The sequence below is a fragment of the Idiotropiscis lumnitzeri genome, chromosome 13 (assembly GCF_059441095.1).
Source record: "Idiotropiscis lumnitzeri isolate Australia: NSW breed Sydney's pygmy pipehorse chromosome 13, RoL_Ilum_1.0, whole genome shotgun sequence".
Classification (NCBI taxonomy): Eukaryota; Metazoa; Chordata; class Actinopteri; order Syngnathiformes; family Syngnathidae; genus Idiotropiscis; species Idiotropiscis lumnitzeri.
The window spans coordinates 17,762,182-17,777,473 of record NC_142403.1 but is presented as its reverse complement, the minus strand read 5'-3'; the positions used below and the strand labels follow the sequence as shown (position 1 = coordinate 17,777,473).

The 15,292-nt window shown below is 43.1% G+C and overlaps 1 protein-coding gene across 2 annotated transcripts in view; it reads right to left on the bottom strand.

Moving 5' to 3' along the window:
• Positions 1-5,474: 5,474 nt before the first annotated feature.
• Positions 5,475-15,292, bottom strand: part of shdb (Src homology 2 domain containing transforming protein D, b) — a 29,209-nt gene continuing 19,391 nt past the window's right edge. For both annotated transcript variants that reach the window (XM_088313241.1, XM_088313240.1), the window contains 3 exons: positions 11,123-11,297; positions 8,881-9,000; positions 5,475-6,110 (listed from right to left, as the gene is read on the bottom strand). In XM_088313241.1, the coding sequence (XP_088169367.1) occupies positions 5,924-6,110; positions 8,881-9,000; positions 11,123-11,297 (482 nt within the window). In that variant the 3' untranslated portion in view covers positions 5,475-5,923. The remainder of the gene's footprint in view (positions 6,111-8,880; positions 9,001-11,122; positions 11,298-15,292) is intronic.

Here is a 15,292-nt window from a genome sequence, read left to right as displayed (position 1 = left end):
TGGACGATTTGCATGATTTGTGGTTGGGAAATGTGCAGCTACATAGACATATATGCATGTGGGGGTGTATGTGGGGGTGGGCGTGTGTGTGCGTGTGTGTGTGTGAGTTAAGTGATTTTTTTTTTCTTTTCATGAGTACGCTCAATCTCCTGAAATTGAAGACAGACTGCAATTGAGTTGGAAATATCACAAAACAAATATTGAATAATTGAATAAAATAAATAAAATTTGTCTTTTTCCTTTCTTTTTTTTCCAGAGTGTTGTAAGTTAATATATTCAGTTAATAACAAGCATATTTTGAAAAAACTGTTATTGAAACAAGCGCCAAGAAAATAATTTTGTTCAACAACAGACAACTATAAAACAACACGTGAAAAGATACCGAACATGCAAAGTAGACAGATCCAAACCCAAACCCCCTCGGTTATGAGACAGACAAGCTAACCACTATTCCACCATGATGCCCTCGTGGGCAACGCAGACGTACTTTTTGCCTAATCCTATTCAACACATTCTAACACTCGCCTTGCACGGTTCCTACATTGTGGCGGTATTGCTCGAGTCGTTCTACTCGCTGCGTGGGACCTGAATGTCTTTCAATGGAGTGAAACTCTGACAAATTCTTCCTTGAAATAACTCCACATCCTCCAAATCCCTCACAACTGCAGCTGCTTTCCCTGCAAACCATTTCTGATTGCAATCTTCCGGCAAGGCACCCATGCGCGCACACGCACGCCAAATGTGACCTCCACACTTTTGTCCTCCAGGCCCCCCTGCCACAAGTGCAGGATTTAGCGTGTCTCATTCGACGGATGAGTGAAGGGGAGCGTGACGGCTTTTTAGCCTGACCTCACTTGTGGCGCCGAACACGCTCCGTGTGGATATATAAATACAGTGGCAAGGGAAAGTATGTGCACCCTTTGGAGCGACCACTGCGTAAATTGCTAATAAAATGATCTGATCAAATTAATACCACACAAACAATTACTGTACGTGTTTTTATGTTTTTTACTGAGCATGTAAATGTCACAGTGCACTACAGAAATTCATTTGTTTGTTTTTGAGAAGTATCTTTAATTAACACCTCCAATCTCATTGGATTTGTCCAGCTACTTGATTTATAAAAGTAACTAAGTAATATTACAAGTTACTTTGCTACATTGAGGCACATTAACTAGGATACAAGTTATGTGATAAGCTTAAGGTGGCGAGAATAACGAAATATGAGCCCTTCGTATGGACATAAACCGTAACACCCGCTAAACTAACGTAACCCTGAGTTTAGCATAGCATGCTAACATAGCACGTCAGGAAGGTACGCCACGGACTTCACATGACGATTGTAAACGAATGGACCGACACAAACTCCGCGATGATAACAATGTTCAGTAGTACGTGAAAAACTGCCAGTTTTGTAACTTTAAATAATTTCGTCACTCTCAATACCGAAACACATCGCTCACCTACTCGCTCTTCCGTGACGTCATTCAAGCTGCGGCGCCCCCAACTCGCTAAGCTAACGTAACACTGAGTTTAGCGTAGCATGCTAACATAGCACGTCAGGCAGGTACGCCACGGACTTGACATAACGATTGTAAGCGAAATGACCGACGCAAACGCCGCGAAGATAACAATGTTCAGTAGTACGTGGATAAACTGCCAGTTCTGTAACCTAAATAATTTCGTCACTCTCAATATCAAAACACGTCGATTTCCAACTCGCTCCTCCGTGACGTCATTAAAGCCACGGGCGACCCACTAAAATCAGACACCGACTGAAAAAGCAAAACAAGACTGTTGGATACAGAAAATGAATTTAATCACTATTGGCGTCTTGTTTGTGTTGTCGTGTAAAATTCACCCGAACTGTCGGATTGTATTTGTGCTGCATTTTATTTTCATTTAAGTCAGACTGTACAGTGTGATTGGAAACGCACGCATGTCGCAAATATTGACATCGAGGCTTAAATAAACCATAACAGCACCAGAAAAAAAAATGTGTATAGACTGCCGTATTTTGAAGGCCAAACGTCAAACAGGGAGGCTCGTTCTTGCTTTGAGCCTGCTCCTGGCCTTGTGCTCCACCGATTATTTACATTAATGTGGTTTCATCTTTCTAAGCAAACCATCAGGGCAACCACAACTACAATGTGGCCTTGTGATGAAAACAAATTTGACACGCCTGAGCTTCACCCTAAGATTGCTTTTCATTAAACACGCTGAGATAACCGGAGTCATTTCCACTTGCGAGCTTTGGGTACATTTGAATATTATGGTCTGTATTCATTTTGCCGAGCCAACTGTGATGGATGAACAGCTGCCACCTCCGCCTCATGATTGACACCCGCCACCACACCTGACACCGCACGCGCACGAACAAAGTCACGACAGCTGCACGCGAACGCAGTCATTTCGAGAGGAAGGTGATACCGACGCCGGTGTACGTGACAAAAAGGAGCTTTTGGTTCAATTAGCAAGTAGGAGTTGAAAGAAACAGCTGGAAGGCGACAGTGCATCATTCGCGCTTTGCATTTTTAATTGGCAATGGAAAAATATGAAAATGAAAAAGTCCACATGTGGACTGCTTAGGGCAAATCACTACAACACCATCGATATTTTCATATCGCTTCCAATTATTGAGCAAGAATAAGTGAGGAACGGTGGGCGGAGTCATCTCCTGCTACTGGCAGCTTTAGCCCCTGCTGCCAAACATGACACCTGTGAGGAACTGGCGCTCCCTCTAAAAGGTTTATGATTGCCTAAAGATGGATTAGCATGAGAGAAGCTCCTCCCCTTATTTCAGTGCTTCTCAACTATTTTCTGTTACGCCCCCTCCTAGCAAGAAGAAAACAATTTGCGCAAAACTCCCCACCGGCCACTCTCCGCTGCAACTATAAATAAGAGCATTTTCGTTGCGAAACAAAATCTAGAGTTAATACTCGCAACGCACAATGGGCAAGGAGAGCGCCACTGCCAACTACTGGAGTGGATGTGCAATTACACTTTATTGTAGTTCGGTTCCCCAGGGCACCACGCCCCTACTCTTTGACACAGCTTTGGCACCAAGAAACCACAAGATGTAGCAGGACTTAGTTGTTCTTTGCAGAGGATAAAGAAAATATGCCTGTTAGCATTAACTCATCTAGTGCCATTGACGGCTTAAGACGTCAAAGATTTTTTATTTTTTTTTTTACTTGGCTGGTAGTGAATGAGTAAAGCGAAATGGAAGTTCACAAGACAAGGCACTGAAAAACGCAAAGAACAAATGATTGGAGTGAGGAGGATATATGTTTGAGTCCAACATGCTGTGCTGCCACTGTCGTTACATTTCACATCCTTCCCCAGGGAGCCTTGTGAGAACATTGGGACCATAGCAGCACCCCCTGCCATCCTCAATGTCAATGTCTCTCTCCCCACACACTCACTTAAGATTTTTTTTTTTTAACAGTACCCCCACACCCCCCCACCAGAGAACGATCCAGCTCGCCCCGTCTCTCCGTCACGCGGGTAATCAGCCTCCGCTATTTCATTTGGCTCAGTAATGAAAGCAATCCCAGCGCTTTTCACTCGGCGGCGGAGCCCAAATAATGAGAGTTGCTCCCCCCCCCTACCACTACCATCAGCCCCCCCCCCCCATGCTGTTAATGGATGGAGGAGAGCAAATGCATGTGTGACTGAAACACACAATCCTCACAAGTACTCGGCTTCTTTTTTTTTCTCCAGTCTTTTGAAGGTTTTTTTGAAAAGAGAAAAAAAAATTGTAACCAGCTCGTCTTCACCTCGTGATTTAGTCGTCAGTTAACAGTGATACAAAGACAAGCAAGAGTAACTCATTGGTTGGGTTTTACTCGCCTGTCTCAAGAAATGAATCAATATTTGTGGATTTTGACTGATCTGCTGCAGACTCGGCCGCGATCACGTAAGAATAGCGCACGTTCGCGGTGGTTCAATTTTCTGCTTGCTCCAAGACTTCTCCTGACATAGGCAGCTCAAAAACTATACTTGATTGTTTAATTTCACACTTGATGGGCGGGCAGGGTCTAGAGACCCGAATCTGTAGTGATGGGGAAAATGAAGCTTCAGATTTGCTTCATGAATCAGTTGGTAAATTATTTTTTAGTCCTCTAGATGGCACTCTCTGTTCACCATTGGGTCACTTGCCATTTCTTCAACCACTTTATTTGAGACGACAGCGCCATCTAGAGGAGTCAATAAGTATAACACCTGGTTCATGAAGCAAATTTGAAGCTTCATTTTCCATCTCTGCGAATCTGTGTATACAAGCTATTAAAAAGTAGTTTTTTCATAATATGTCTCCTGTGCAATGAGCGAGATATTTTCTGTCAGGCAGTGCAATTTATCTTTAACAAGGAATCAAAATAGTAATAAATACACTTTTATTCGTTAGAACTGGTGCAATGCCACACGAGCCTTTTTTTTTTAGAGTAAAAAAAAAAAAAAAAATCCAGATGGCAAGAATTTACACAAATACGACTCACCAATCAGCTTCTAAATCACTTGGCAGGCGGCCAATCAGCAATCAAACGTGTGTGTGGGGTGGGGAAGGAGTGTGTGAAAGGGCCGACGCTTTCAAGTGTTTCCTGATTCGACTGCAGCCTGCAAACATGGTGAAAGCGGTGACAGACGCTTCTCTCAGACAAAGCCAAAATTAGTGTAAAAAAAAAAAAAAAGAGCCAAGGCTTGAGTGGGATTTTGCATGAAAAGGAAAAGTCCCTCGTTAAGAGAATACCAACGTTACTTTTAAAGTAGGTTGAACATTGCAGCAAGTGGGTGCTGCACAGTCATCGATTTGCGTTATTTTTCTAACTTGCCAAAAATCAATTATCTTAACCGATTCTCCTCATAAGGATTGCGGGCGTGGTGGAGCCTATCCTAGCTGTCTACAGGCAGTAGGCGGGGTACACCCAGAACCAATCGCAGGTCACACATGGAACGTGGGAGGAAGGCGGACTACCCGCAGAAAATCCACGCAGGCACAGGGAGAACAGCGAACCAGTCGTCCACTGTGCCACCGAAGTGCGAAAAACTGAGAAGAAAATCTGAAAGGTTTGTAATAGCCTATTGAGGCCACAAGAGGGCAGCAAAACAGTTCTTCTCTTAGACATGACCAGAACTCAAAAACAGAAAATATTTGTTTTTTTCAGCAAATTCAGAACAACTGGGTCCTCTAAAAATACCCACCAAAGGAGAAATTAACAAAGTCACTGTAAACTATTCACCGAGCCCATTTAAAAAAAAAAAATTGGAATGTATCAATTACCCGCGATTTTTCTTTTTCTTTTGCTATCTACGGTAAGGTCCCTATCCCCTGTGAATAGAAGGATAAAGGTTCACTCTACGTGGATTTATTTTTACAAAATATGACTCATAATGTTTAAAATAAATAAATAAATTAAAGCGCTGTTAAAAAAAAAAAAAAGGCATCCATCATCCTCTATAGTTCCATTTATTGATCCTAGTATAAATGTGAAAAATCTGACAAGAGGAACATTTAACCAGTGTTAATGAAGTGTTTTCTTTTTTTTTTTGGGGGGGGGGGGGGTGACACAGCAGTAATTGAATCTCAATCTTCGGCAAACCTCCCTCTGCGAACAGAACCTCAACTTCTCCCAAGGTTCCACCAACTTCTTCAGCCGTGACGGACGTGTGGCCGAGAAGAAAAAAAAAAAAAATAAGAAATGAGAATTTCTGATGTCCTGAAGTCTGCCAACCTTTGTCAAACAGAGAAGGCGAGGAGTTCAGGCATTGCCTTCCCTGCGAATCAATCTCCTCGGATGTTCGCAACACTTGGCACAAGTAGAACAGCAGCGAAAGGTCCAGTCCAAAAATAACCGGGTCGAATGAGTTTGAAGTTTGTCATCCCGAAAAAAAAAAAAAGAAAATGTAAAAAATGTTTCCAGAGTCAGAGCGTCTGCACCAGCACGGGGAAGAGAAGCGACAGGTGCTCGGCGCCACGAATGGGGAGCTTGTGGGTGGTGTAGAAGTGCACCAGCTCGGGGATGGAGTCGAACGGCGGGCTGTTGTGTCCCAGCACGTACTTGCCGTCTTTGCACGGCGTGAACTTGATGTGCATGAAGCCCTGGCAGCTCCTGGGACCAAAACAACAAGCTCAAATTACGACGTGGGGGGGGGGGGGGGGGGGGCGGAGTCACGGTTAAAGGAGTCATGCAGCCTCGCTGGATTTAGGGAAGCAAGGGAATATTATGATGGATGAGGATTAGCACATGCGGATGCAACACGAGAAAGGGAAATGCGTTGGACTGTGAAGGAGGGTGAGAAATATGCAGGCTCATGGCCGTCATGGCCGACGTCCGCTTTCAAGCGCATGCCATTCACAGCTCTCCCGGAGAATAAACCACATTGTTCATGTCATCGGAGACGGCGGGGTCAGCGAGACCGTCGCCGCTCGCCTAAACAACATCCGAAGCACTGACCTATGTTAAATTCTTAAATTCTGATATCGGTTCCGTGAAATTGTACACTTGTGGATTTTCTCATTAGTTCAAGGTCATTTCAAAATGCCAGACGGATGCCGCATTTTCTCGCCAACACAAAGTGTCGCTTCTTGGGAGGAATGTCTGCGTCAAGGTTGGAAATTTGGCTCTGGTGGAGGCTAAACACAATCGAAGTGACGTTGATCAAGTTGTAGGATTAGAACAAGGACCGCTAAATTATGAAAAAAAAAAATATTAAACAGGATTAAAATTTGAAATCATGATTATTCCAAATTTTTCGGGGGGGGGTACAAAACAAACAAAAAAATACCTAAATGGAAACAACAAATTTGTTTTATCTTAAAATAAAAAAAAAAAGATAAAACGTTTAGATTCAATTATGGTTGCCATAGAACAGTTGTAACACTGAAATAAAAAAATTTCAATCGAACGCCCGAATTTTTAACTTAAGTCTACACATTATAGCACCAGACATTGTAAAATGAATACGATTTCGACAATATTTTCTATGTATAATAATATATATATTGTATAGAATTTTTTTTTTTTACGATTATGACAATGTCATTGTTGAGTGCAATAATCGTAATCGAAATCGAATTTTGATGAATTAATGAACCGATTTAAAGCGCTGAAAATCAATTAAGTGACTTGACCTTTCAAGGAAGTGTTGTAAAGCGTCGCATCTCGACTAACTCCAGAAGCCGCGCGGCGTGGTGTCGCCTCAAGATTGAACCTTTTTACGATATATTTGCGCAATGTAAAATACGTGCCTCGGCTCAATTGCGTTGGAGATGAAACCATACACACGAGGTTAAACTTAAAGGTTAAAAAATAAATAAATAACATGTTCAAACCACTCACAAAGCAAATCAAAACTGAAGGCGATCATGTCGTCGGCTGAATTGAATTAAAGCGCCGCAGTGTCACGAGACTCCATATCCGCTCACATTAGTCCTTCTCGACTCTACGCCAGCAAAACGCGGAAGCAGAGTTGCAACCTTGCGGCTTGACCGACAGGAAGTGTGCACAACTGCGTGAGGAATCCGCAAAGTTGTTTATGTGCAACATCACCCCCCCCCCATGCCCCCCACCCCACACTCAACACACACGCAAGTCGACTCGCTTCTTGTGCGACCCACAGAAGGTGATTCATATTCATTAGTGATTATGGCGAGGATGATGTGTGCACTCAAGTGTGCTCTACCTGCCTGATTACCACTTAAGGGGGGCGAAGGGGGGGCTTTGAGACCAAAGAGAGGAGTCAGTAGGGTGGAGTGAGGGGTGGGGGGGGGGGGTGGAGTCAAGGACAGCGGCATGATGGGAGGCCAAGGCGATGGATGATGGTCGTAATTACAAGGGAGAGATTTGAGCAGATAAGCATTCTAGCAGCCTGCAAATGAGCAGCGGAGGAGGAAGCAGTGCGGCGGTCTTCTTAAATTTGGGTGATGGATGAAGAGCGGAAGGTGGAGACAGAAACAGATGGAGGGGTGCGTGCGTGCGTGCGTGTGTATAGTCGATTGATGTTCAGGTGGCTTCACACACACTTTGCAGCAATGAGAAGCACGTGATTAGTCGAGGCCAACTTATGCGATCGAGAGTCACGTTTGAGTTTGCAAACAGGTGAGCGAGGTTATTTGTAGATTAGTTTTGGGGGGGGAGGTTAAAAGGTGTGAGGGAAAGAGTTTGTTTAGATAGTAAAATATTTTACGTCAATTTTTTTTTTTTTATTTGAGCATTTCGAATTTGTTCGATCATAACGATGCAGTGTTTTTTTTTACTCTACATAAAATTGTTACAACAAAATAATTGATCTATTTTTTTACTGTTATTACTTCAATTAAATTGTAATTGACCAATTATTTAACCTAAATTATTAAATAATTTGAATGTTATTAATATTTTTGTTTGTTAAAACAGAACATTGTAATAAATTATTTTGTTCATTTTTAATGTGATAAATTAAATTGTTGACAATTGATTAAATACAAATTTAAAAAGCATGCCTTTATTTGACTATTTTTGTTTTTATGTAACATTGGTCATTTTGAAACCATTAACATTTATTTGATAATGGTATTACTTCTAATTAAATCATAATAAATTTAAAATGTTACTTTTATTTTATGTAAAATAAATAATAAAAAAATAACCATTACCTATAGTTTGAAGAAACACATAGCATTTTTTTAATTTACTCGTGTTTTATTTAAATTAATAATGTTATTTCATTCTCATTAAAGTAATGTTTTACTACACTCAAAAATTGTATTGCATTTAAAATCGTTCCATTTTCACCCTAAAATAAGAACGCATGCTCAAGCTCTGGCCGACCACCTGGTTGACAAAGAGCCCGTGCGTGTTCAGGTGTGGGTGTGTGTGTGTGTGTGTGTGTGGTGCTTACCTCAGAGACAGCGAGTAGTCGCATCTGTTGGTCTGGCTGTTCCTCACCAGGTAGCTACACTCTTGACTCAACGTGAGCAGTGACTCCGCTTCGGACCGAGACAGTGAACCGTGGTACCACCTGAGACACACCAAAAGCGATTGTGGTCAAGTCGAACAAGCAAATACAATACAACTTGATTGAAATAGCGCATTAAGTGACAATCAGCGGGACATAGATCTGACCGTCACCTGCAATGGAAGGAAATTCCATGTTTTCGTAAGATGGAAGCAAGCAGAACGAAAACAGCAAGGGCCCCAAAACAGAACCTTGTGGAACACCAATGACAATAAAGGGCATTGTGATTCTGAAGTCACTTCCTGATTGTAAATACTTTCAAACCCTTTGAATGCCTTTAGCTGTCTGACCGTAAATGCTTTGAGGTTTTGTGCAAAGCACATTAAGTTGCCACGCGTATGAAATGCGCTATAAATAAAACCGCCTTGTTTTAAAAGACGACTACGGTGAAGCAATGAGTGTAAGTGAAGTCCGCAAGTGTGTCTGGCACCTGATAACACGAGAATGTCGTCTTGTTTTTGAGCCCATACACAGATTAAGGAACACAATTGTTTGTAACAACCATAATTAAAGCGACATTCATTTCGCGTTTATTTTAAATTTTTTTTAAAAAAGCCATCGAACGTAATAAACCTCGTAACATCGATTAAGTGGTGTCGCGAGCTCGGATTCCATTAGTCTAACAAGTCTTTATGTGCAAAGAGGCGGCCCATCCATCACACCAATGATGTCTAAAATTACAGCAGCAAAGTAAATGCGTGTTTTTAATGTTCAGACTTAATTAGCTTTTACTCTAATGTTTCACAGCTCCCCGAGTTCCGCAGGGCCAGCGTTGCTTAGCCGAAACACATATATTTTTTTTCTTGTCCCATGCTCATTCATGGAACAAAGGGAAGGGAAATTTGCTTAACAACACAAATCCTTCAAATGTTAAAAACTGGAATCAAGTGGAAAAGGTTGCCATTTCAATGAGTGGTCCCCAAAGTTTGTAACCGACCGCCAATCGGTTTTTGGGGGGGGGGGGGGGGGGGGGTGAGGAGTGCTGGCAGTTGTTGCTAATGCTAACGGCTAGCTGCTAGCCAGTTGTAGCCGCTAACACCGGAGACTTGTGGCAGGTCATACAACGACGGTGTAATTAACAAGAGGTTTGTTAGCGTCCTAAATTAGCAAATACTATTTCGGGATGGTGTTATGTTGATGGCAACAATGTCCTGTCAATTAAAATTGCGATAAAGCAAGCCGAGTGGTTGAAAAGGCAAGTCAAGGTGGCCAACTTCAAAGTAAAAGTCTACTAAGGCAACTGCGTTGACATCAATGGACTCAAGGGATTATTTTTTTAAGCTTTATTTGAATTTTTGTTAGTCATTGCAGGGGCGGCGTGTTCGCTGCGTATGTTGGCAGCTTCCTTGACATATTTTGTCTGAATTTGAAATGTCCCAGGACAAGATACAAGAAAAAAAAATCTTTATCGTTAATTTGAGGATTCGTTTCACCTCAAGTTGCCAAAATGCTCCCTCGCTAGCAGCTAGCCGTTAGCATTAGCTTAGGTGATCCATGCGGGGTTTCGACTTCTTCTGCTGCTATTAAGAGTGATTGCGGACTAATCACGTTGCTACTCAATTATTTTCTGGTACGCCCCCTCCTACTAAGAAGAAAACAATTCGCACCCCCACCACCCACTCTCCGCTACAACTATAAATAATTGCATTTTTGTTGCAAAACAAACCTACACAGTAGAGTTAATACTCGCTAACAACGGGCAAGGAGAGCGCCACTGCCAACTAGTGGAGTGGAGATGCAATTACACTTTATTGTAGTACGCAAGATTTTTTTTTTCTTTTCATCTGTGCGGCCTGCTGCGACCCAGTCCAAAGTGGCCCGCGGACCGTTATCAGGCCGCGGACCACTGGTTGGAGACCAGTGATTTAGATGATGTCCGAGTATGTCGCGTATGCGTTCAACTGGCAAAGCATCACGGGCACGTTTAGAAGACAGTTAATGTCGAGCGAGCAGCGCTACGACAATAAAACTTTTTACTACTTTGCCATCTATTAGATGGAGGTAACGAAGACGACGAACACGAAATCAAGCAAACCTCTTCATCTAATGAAATGTCAACAGCAATGTGGTCAAGTACTGCGTCGTGAAAGAAATAGCGTGCGCATCAGAAAGAGGCCATCCGTACACTTGCTTCTCGAGCGGCTGCGTGGGGTCCACCCTCTCCCCCAGCATGGCGAGACCCTCCTGAGGCATTCGAAACTTCACGGCGCCACCGGTCAAAGGGCCGGAGCGGGGCCCCGGGGGACGCAAGCGCTCGGTGGGCGACGACGAGCGATCCCATTCGGGCCCGTCAAACTGCACTGTTGGCACAGAGACAGAAAAAGGAAGGATTGTTAGTGACTTGTTGTCGAAGTAATTTCATCGATAACGATTAAGACGTAAGCCACGGGAATTTTTTTTTTCCATTAATTTTATGGATGGGTCATTAGGCTTTTTTTTTTTTAAATTATTGCTGGTGATACAAATAAATTTTGTTCATCGGATTACATTTGCGTTGGACTGCCATGAAATGAGCGTACGCTTGACCAAAGTCCCGAAATTTTAAGATGATCATGAACTTTTTGAAAATAGGACGTAAAGCATGGCGAGTTCACTATGGGAGAAATTAATATAATTACAAAAAAAAGGGCCAAATTAAGAAAAAAAATGATCAAGTCCAAAAAATTAAGAAAAAAAACTATCAAGTCCAAAAAAACAAAAAAACAAACAAAAAAATTACCATTATTAATCAAATTAAATGAAAATGACTGATACACATTAATTATACAGCTATTACAAGAATACTAAAAAAGTCCTTTATACTTTACTACTACTATTACGTGGCGTTCATACAACAAGTCAAAAAGAAACAGGAAATTGTCACTCCCACCGTCGGATAAGATGCGAATTCTAAACGGCAGTGAGGTGAGGTGAACTCAAGTGTGGCTAATACAGTGGATGCTCGCAGCTGAGGCGAAATGTTTAGCAGGTGGAAAAGCAACAGAGCAGCTGCTGCCAAAGAGGTCGTGGGGGCTGCAGCTGTTTAAGTTTTTGGGGGAGGGGCCAAAGTGGAAAAGATGGTAGGTCGTGTTCAGGGCGCGAGGTCACCTTGCTCTTTAGCCGAGGCCCCCCCCCCGCCCCCAATCGCCCCCCCTGACCCACGGGGGCAGCTCTGACAACTCTCTCATCTCGAAGAGACCAAGAAAGCGAGATGGGGGTTGGCAGACGGGGGTTTTTGTGGTATCAGGTGAAAGAAACGAGGGAGACAGAATGAGAAAAGCACAGATGGCCTAAACAAACAAAAAAAAAGCAGATATGTGAAAGAGGCGGCGATGACAAAGTGGTGAGACTCCAATTGAGTGCAAGATTTTAATGAGAGGAAGCGAATGGAAGTGCGATGCGGCCCCGTTTTGTCATGTGAGCAAAGTGCAAAAGACAAAAACGCCACAAACGAGAACGCTGGCAAACATCCTGAGTCGGCTCGTTCGTGAGCAGCTTATCGGGTTGATCGAAGCGATGGGATCAAACTCACACCGCTCGCAACCTCTCAACACACACGGAGACACGGTTGAAGCTACAAAAAGGACACCGCACCATTCCCGCTTTCCTTCCAGTTTCACGAGCATGACCGAGGCTGCACGCTAAGTCAGTGCTTCTCAATTATTTTCTGTTACGCCTCCCAAGCAAGAAGAAAACAATTCGCCCCCCCACCACCACCCACCCAACTATAAATAAAAGCATTTTTGTCGCCTACAGCGTTGAGTTAATACTCGCTGCGCACAAAGGGCAAGGAGAGCGCCACTGCCAACTAGTGGAGAGGATGTGCAATTACAATTTATTGTAGTACAGCGGAAAAAAAAGCATGTTCCCCAGCTTCTCACGCATCGGCCTACGCAACGCCACTCTGAGACGATGCAAGCAACACGCGGACCGCTCCCTCAAGGAAGTAGGAAGTTTTCTATCGGTTGTGAATCGCAGACTGACATTTATTCAAATTTCGGCAAAGTCTGCTATCTTACTTTCCTCTGCTTGCGAGAGCTCTCCCGTGGTGCGTGCGACTCGAGGTGAAAAAGCAAACAGGCAGCTTAGTGCTGATTGGCTGTCATCCACTCCACAAGGAACCAATTAGATGGTGCTGTGGGCGGGCCAATCTGCTTCTGCGGGCAAGGCCGCCAGCACAGCAGAGAGAGCGAGAAGTGTGCTGCAGCGAGCCAAAATAAACCAGCTTTTAATTTATCGGCCTTGAAAGTAAAAAAAAAAAAAATAAAAAAAATAAATAAATAAATGCCGATAATCGTCGAAATGCCAAAAATTGGCCCCGATAATCGGCCAAAATTGAGGCTTCATGTGTGCCATGTGGCAGAGTAATTGAAGGGTGTGAGGGCTGTGAAAATGCTTCTTCTAGTGTCCTACCTACAGAGGAGGGCGGGAGGGAGTGGGAGGGGTGGGGGTGGGGGTGTTGGGGGGGGGGTGCACACAACACAGTGAGCTGAAAATAGCTCATTATCTAGCATGGCAGGCAATAATCTGTCGTCTCTGTAGTGTGACACAAACGCACATTATGCGATTTGGATTTGCCCGTTCTCTGCAATACTCCGGCTAAAAAGATTACAGAACAAATACAAGGAAACGAGATGTCTTAATGAGCTGACAAATCTAAAGGCCCCCCCCCCCCCCGGCCGCTTCCTTCTCCCCGCCGCTTCAAAGGCTATTTGCATGGGCGTTCCGAGAAGGACCTGGCTGTACAAACATGCCTCCCTCCCCTCCCCGGTTAATTATTGAGCAGGCAGACACACTCCGCCACTTTCTCTGGCTCTCGGTGAATTATTGATGTGTGGCGCGGTACAATGGCCCCATCTGGAGCGGGGCGCACCGCCACCGATAGCCGGGACCAAAGTGCGGCCTTGCGCCCCTCAATGAGACTCACACGCACAACTCACGCGGCGGGAACGCCCGTCCGCTCGCTTTAACTGAGCAACAAAATGGCACCACGTGGAAGTGAGTCGACCAAAATGCTCAAATTTGGAGTGATTTGGGTCTTCGGCAACGGTGTATGCCAGACGAGCAAGCTAAGTGGCATACAAGAGCAAAAATTTATAATAATGCTCAGTTTCGAGGTATTATTTATTATTGTTTTAAATGGACGACTTTAGGAGAACTTTTTTTTTTTTTTTTTTTTGGGCGGCTTCCGTAGTTCGAAGCCCGTCCTTGTTGACTTGCACTGCTTGCACGAACATCGGGAACGAAACTGATTTGCGTCACAATAAGCTTTGGTAAGTTTGTGACTTCCATTGACTATTTTTCAAAAAGATGACAAAGAACTTAAAAAAGGCCGAGAAATAAATAAATATCTGAAATTGGATTAATTAAATTAAATGAAATTATTTTAAATTGAATTAAATTCATTTAAAAAAAAAAAGATTTGTTATTTTAAGGATAAAAATCGACCGACCACTAATTATTAGGGCTTCAATGTTGAAATAAAATTATTTATTTTTTAAAAACATAAGACAAAGATTACCACGTTCAAAATAAGAAATAAAAGTTTGCCGATTTAAACAACGACTTAAGGAGACTCAAATGTTCTGTCTTTATTGTTACAAGCGGTAAAGGACCAAAAAAGCAGTCATACATACTGCAGATAAACTTCCGGACGATTAATTGCTAAATTAATTATTTAATTAATCTCAATTTTATTTTGCCAAATCCATATCATTCGGACTCACTAATTATTATAATTAAGCTGTCATAATTTTATATCACAATCTTTTTCACTTGCTCTACTGAATAAAAAATAAAAATATTAGTGTGCACTCTGTCACACTCATTCACTGCCATTGACGGCCATAGAAGTCAAAAAGTACATTCATTTTACCCGGGCTGGCTTAAATGCGGTTTGTGTCTGAAACGCCATCTTATCCGCTTGCTCCGACAACATTTCAACATGCTGACAAAGCGTCACGATAAGGACGACAGGCACCAACATCTGGCTGCCATTGACAACTCGAACCTGATTCTGCGCCATGCGCGGAAATCAGCGTGTGCACTAAGACGTTGAGGAGACAAAAGACTTGCAGACAAAAGCGACGCGCTCACTTCGACGCAAACAGCCTCGTCGATTGGACTCAAATGTCCCCTCCGTTCGATCTGGCAATTTAGCTCCATTTATGTACTCGGCGCAAATCTGTCATTTGGCCAGCTCCTACACAAGAGCGGAACCTCGACTTGCTCATAATTGCAGGGGGGGGGGGGCAAATGGAACATATTGCTTCAGTTGATTGACGGCTAACTTTTCAAGAACGCTTGCTGTGTTTTG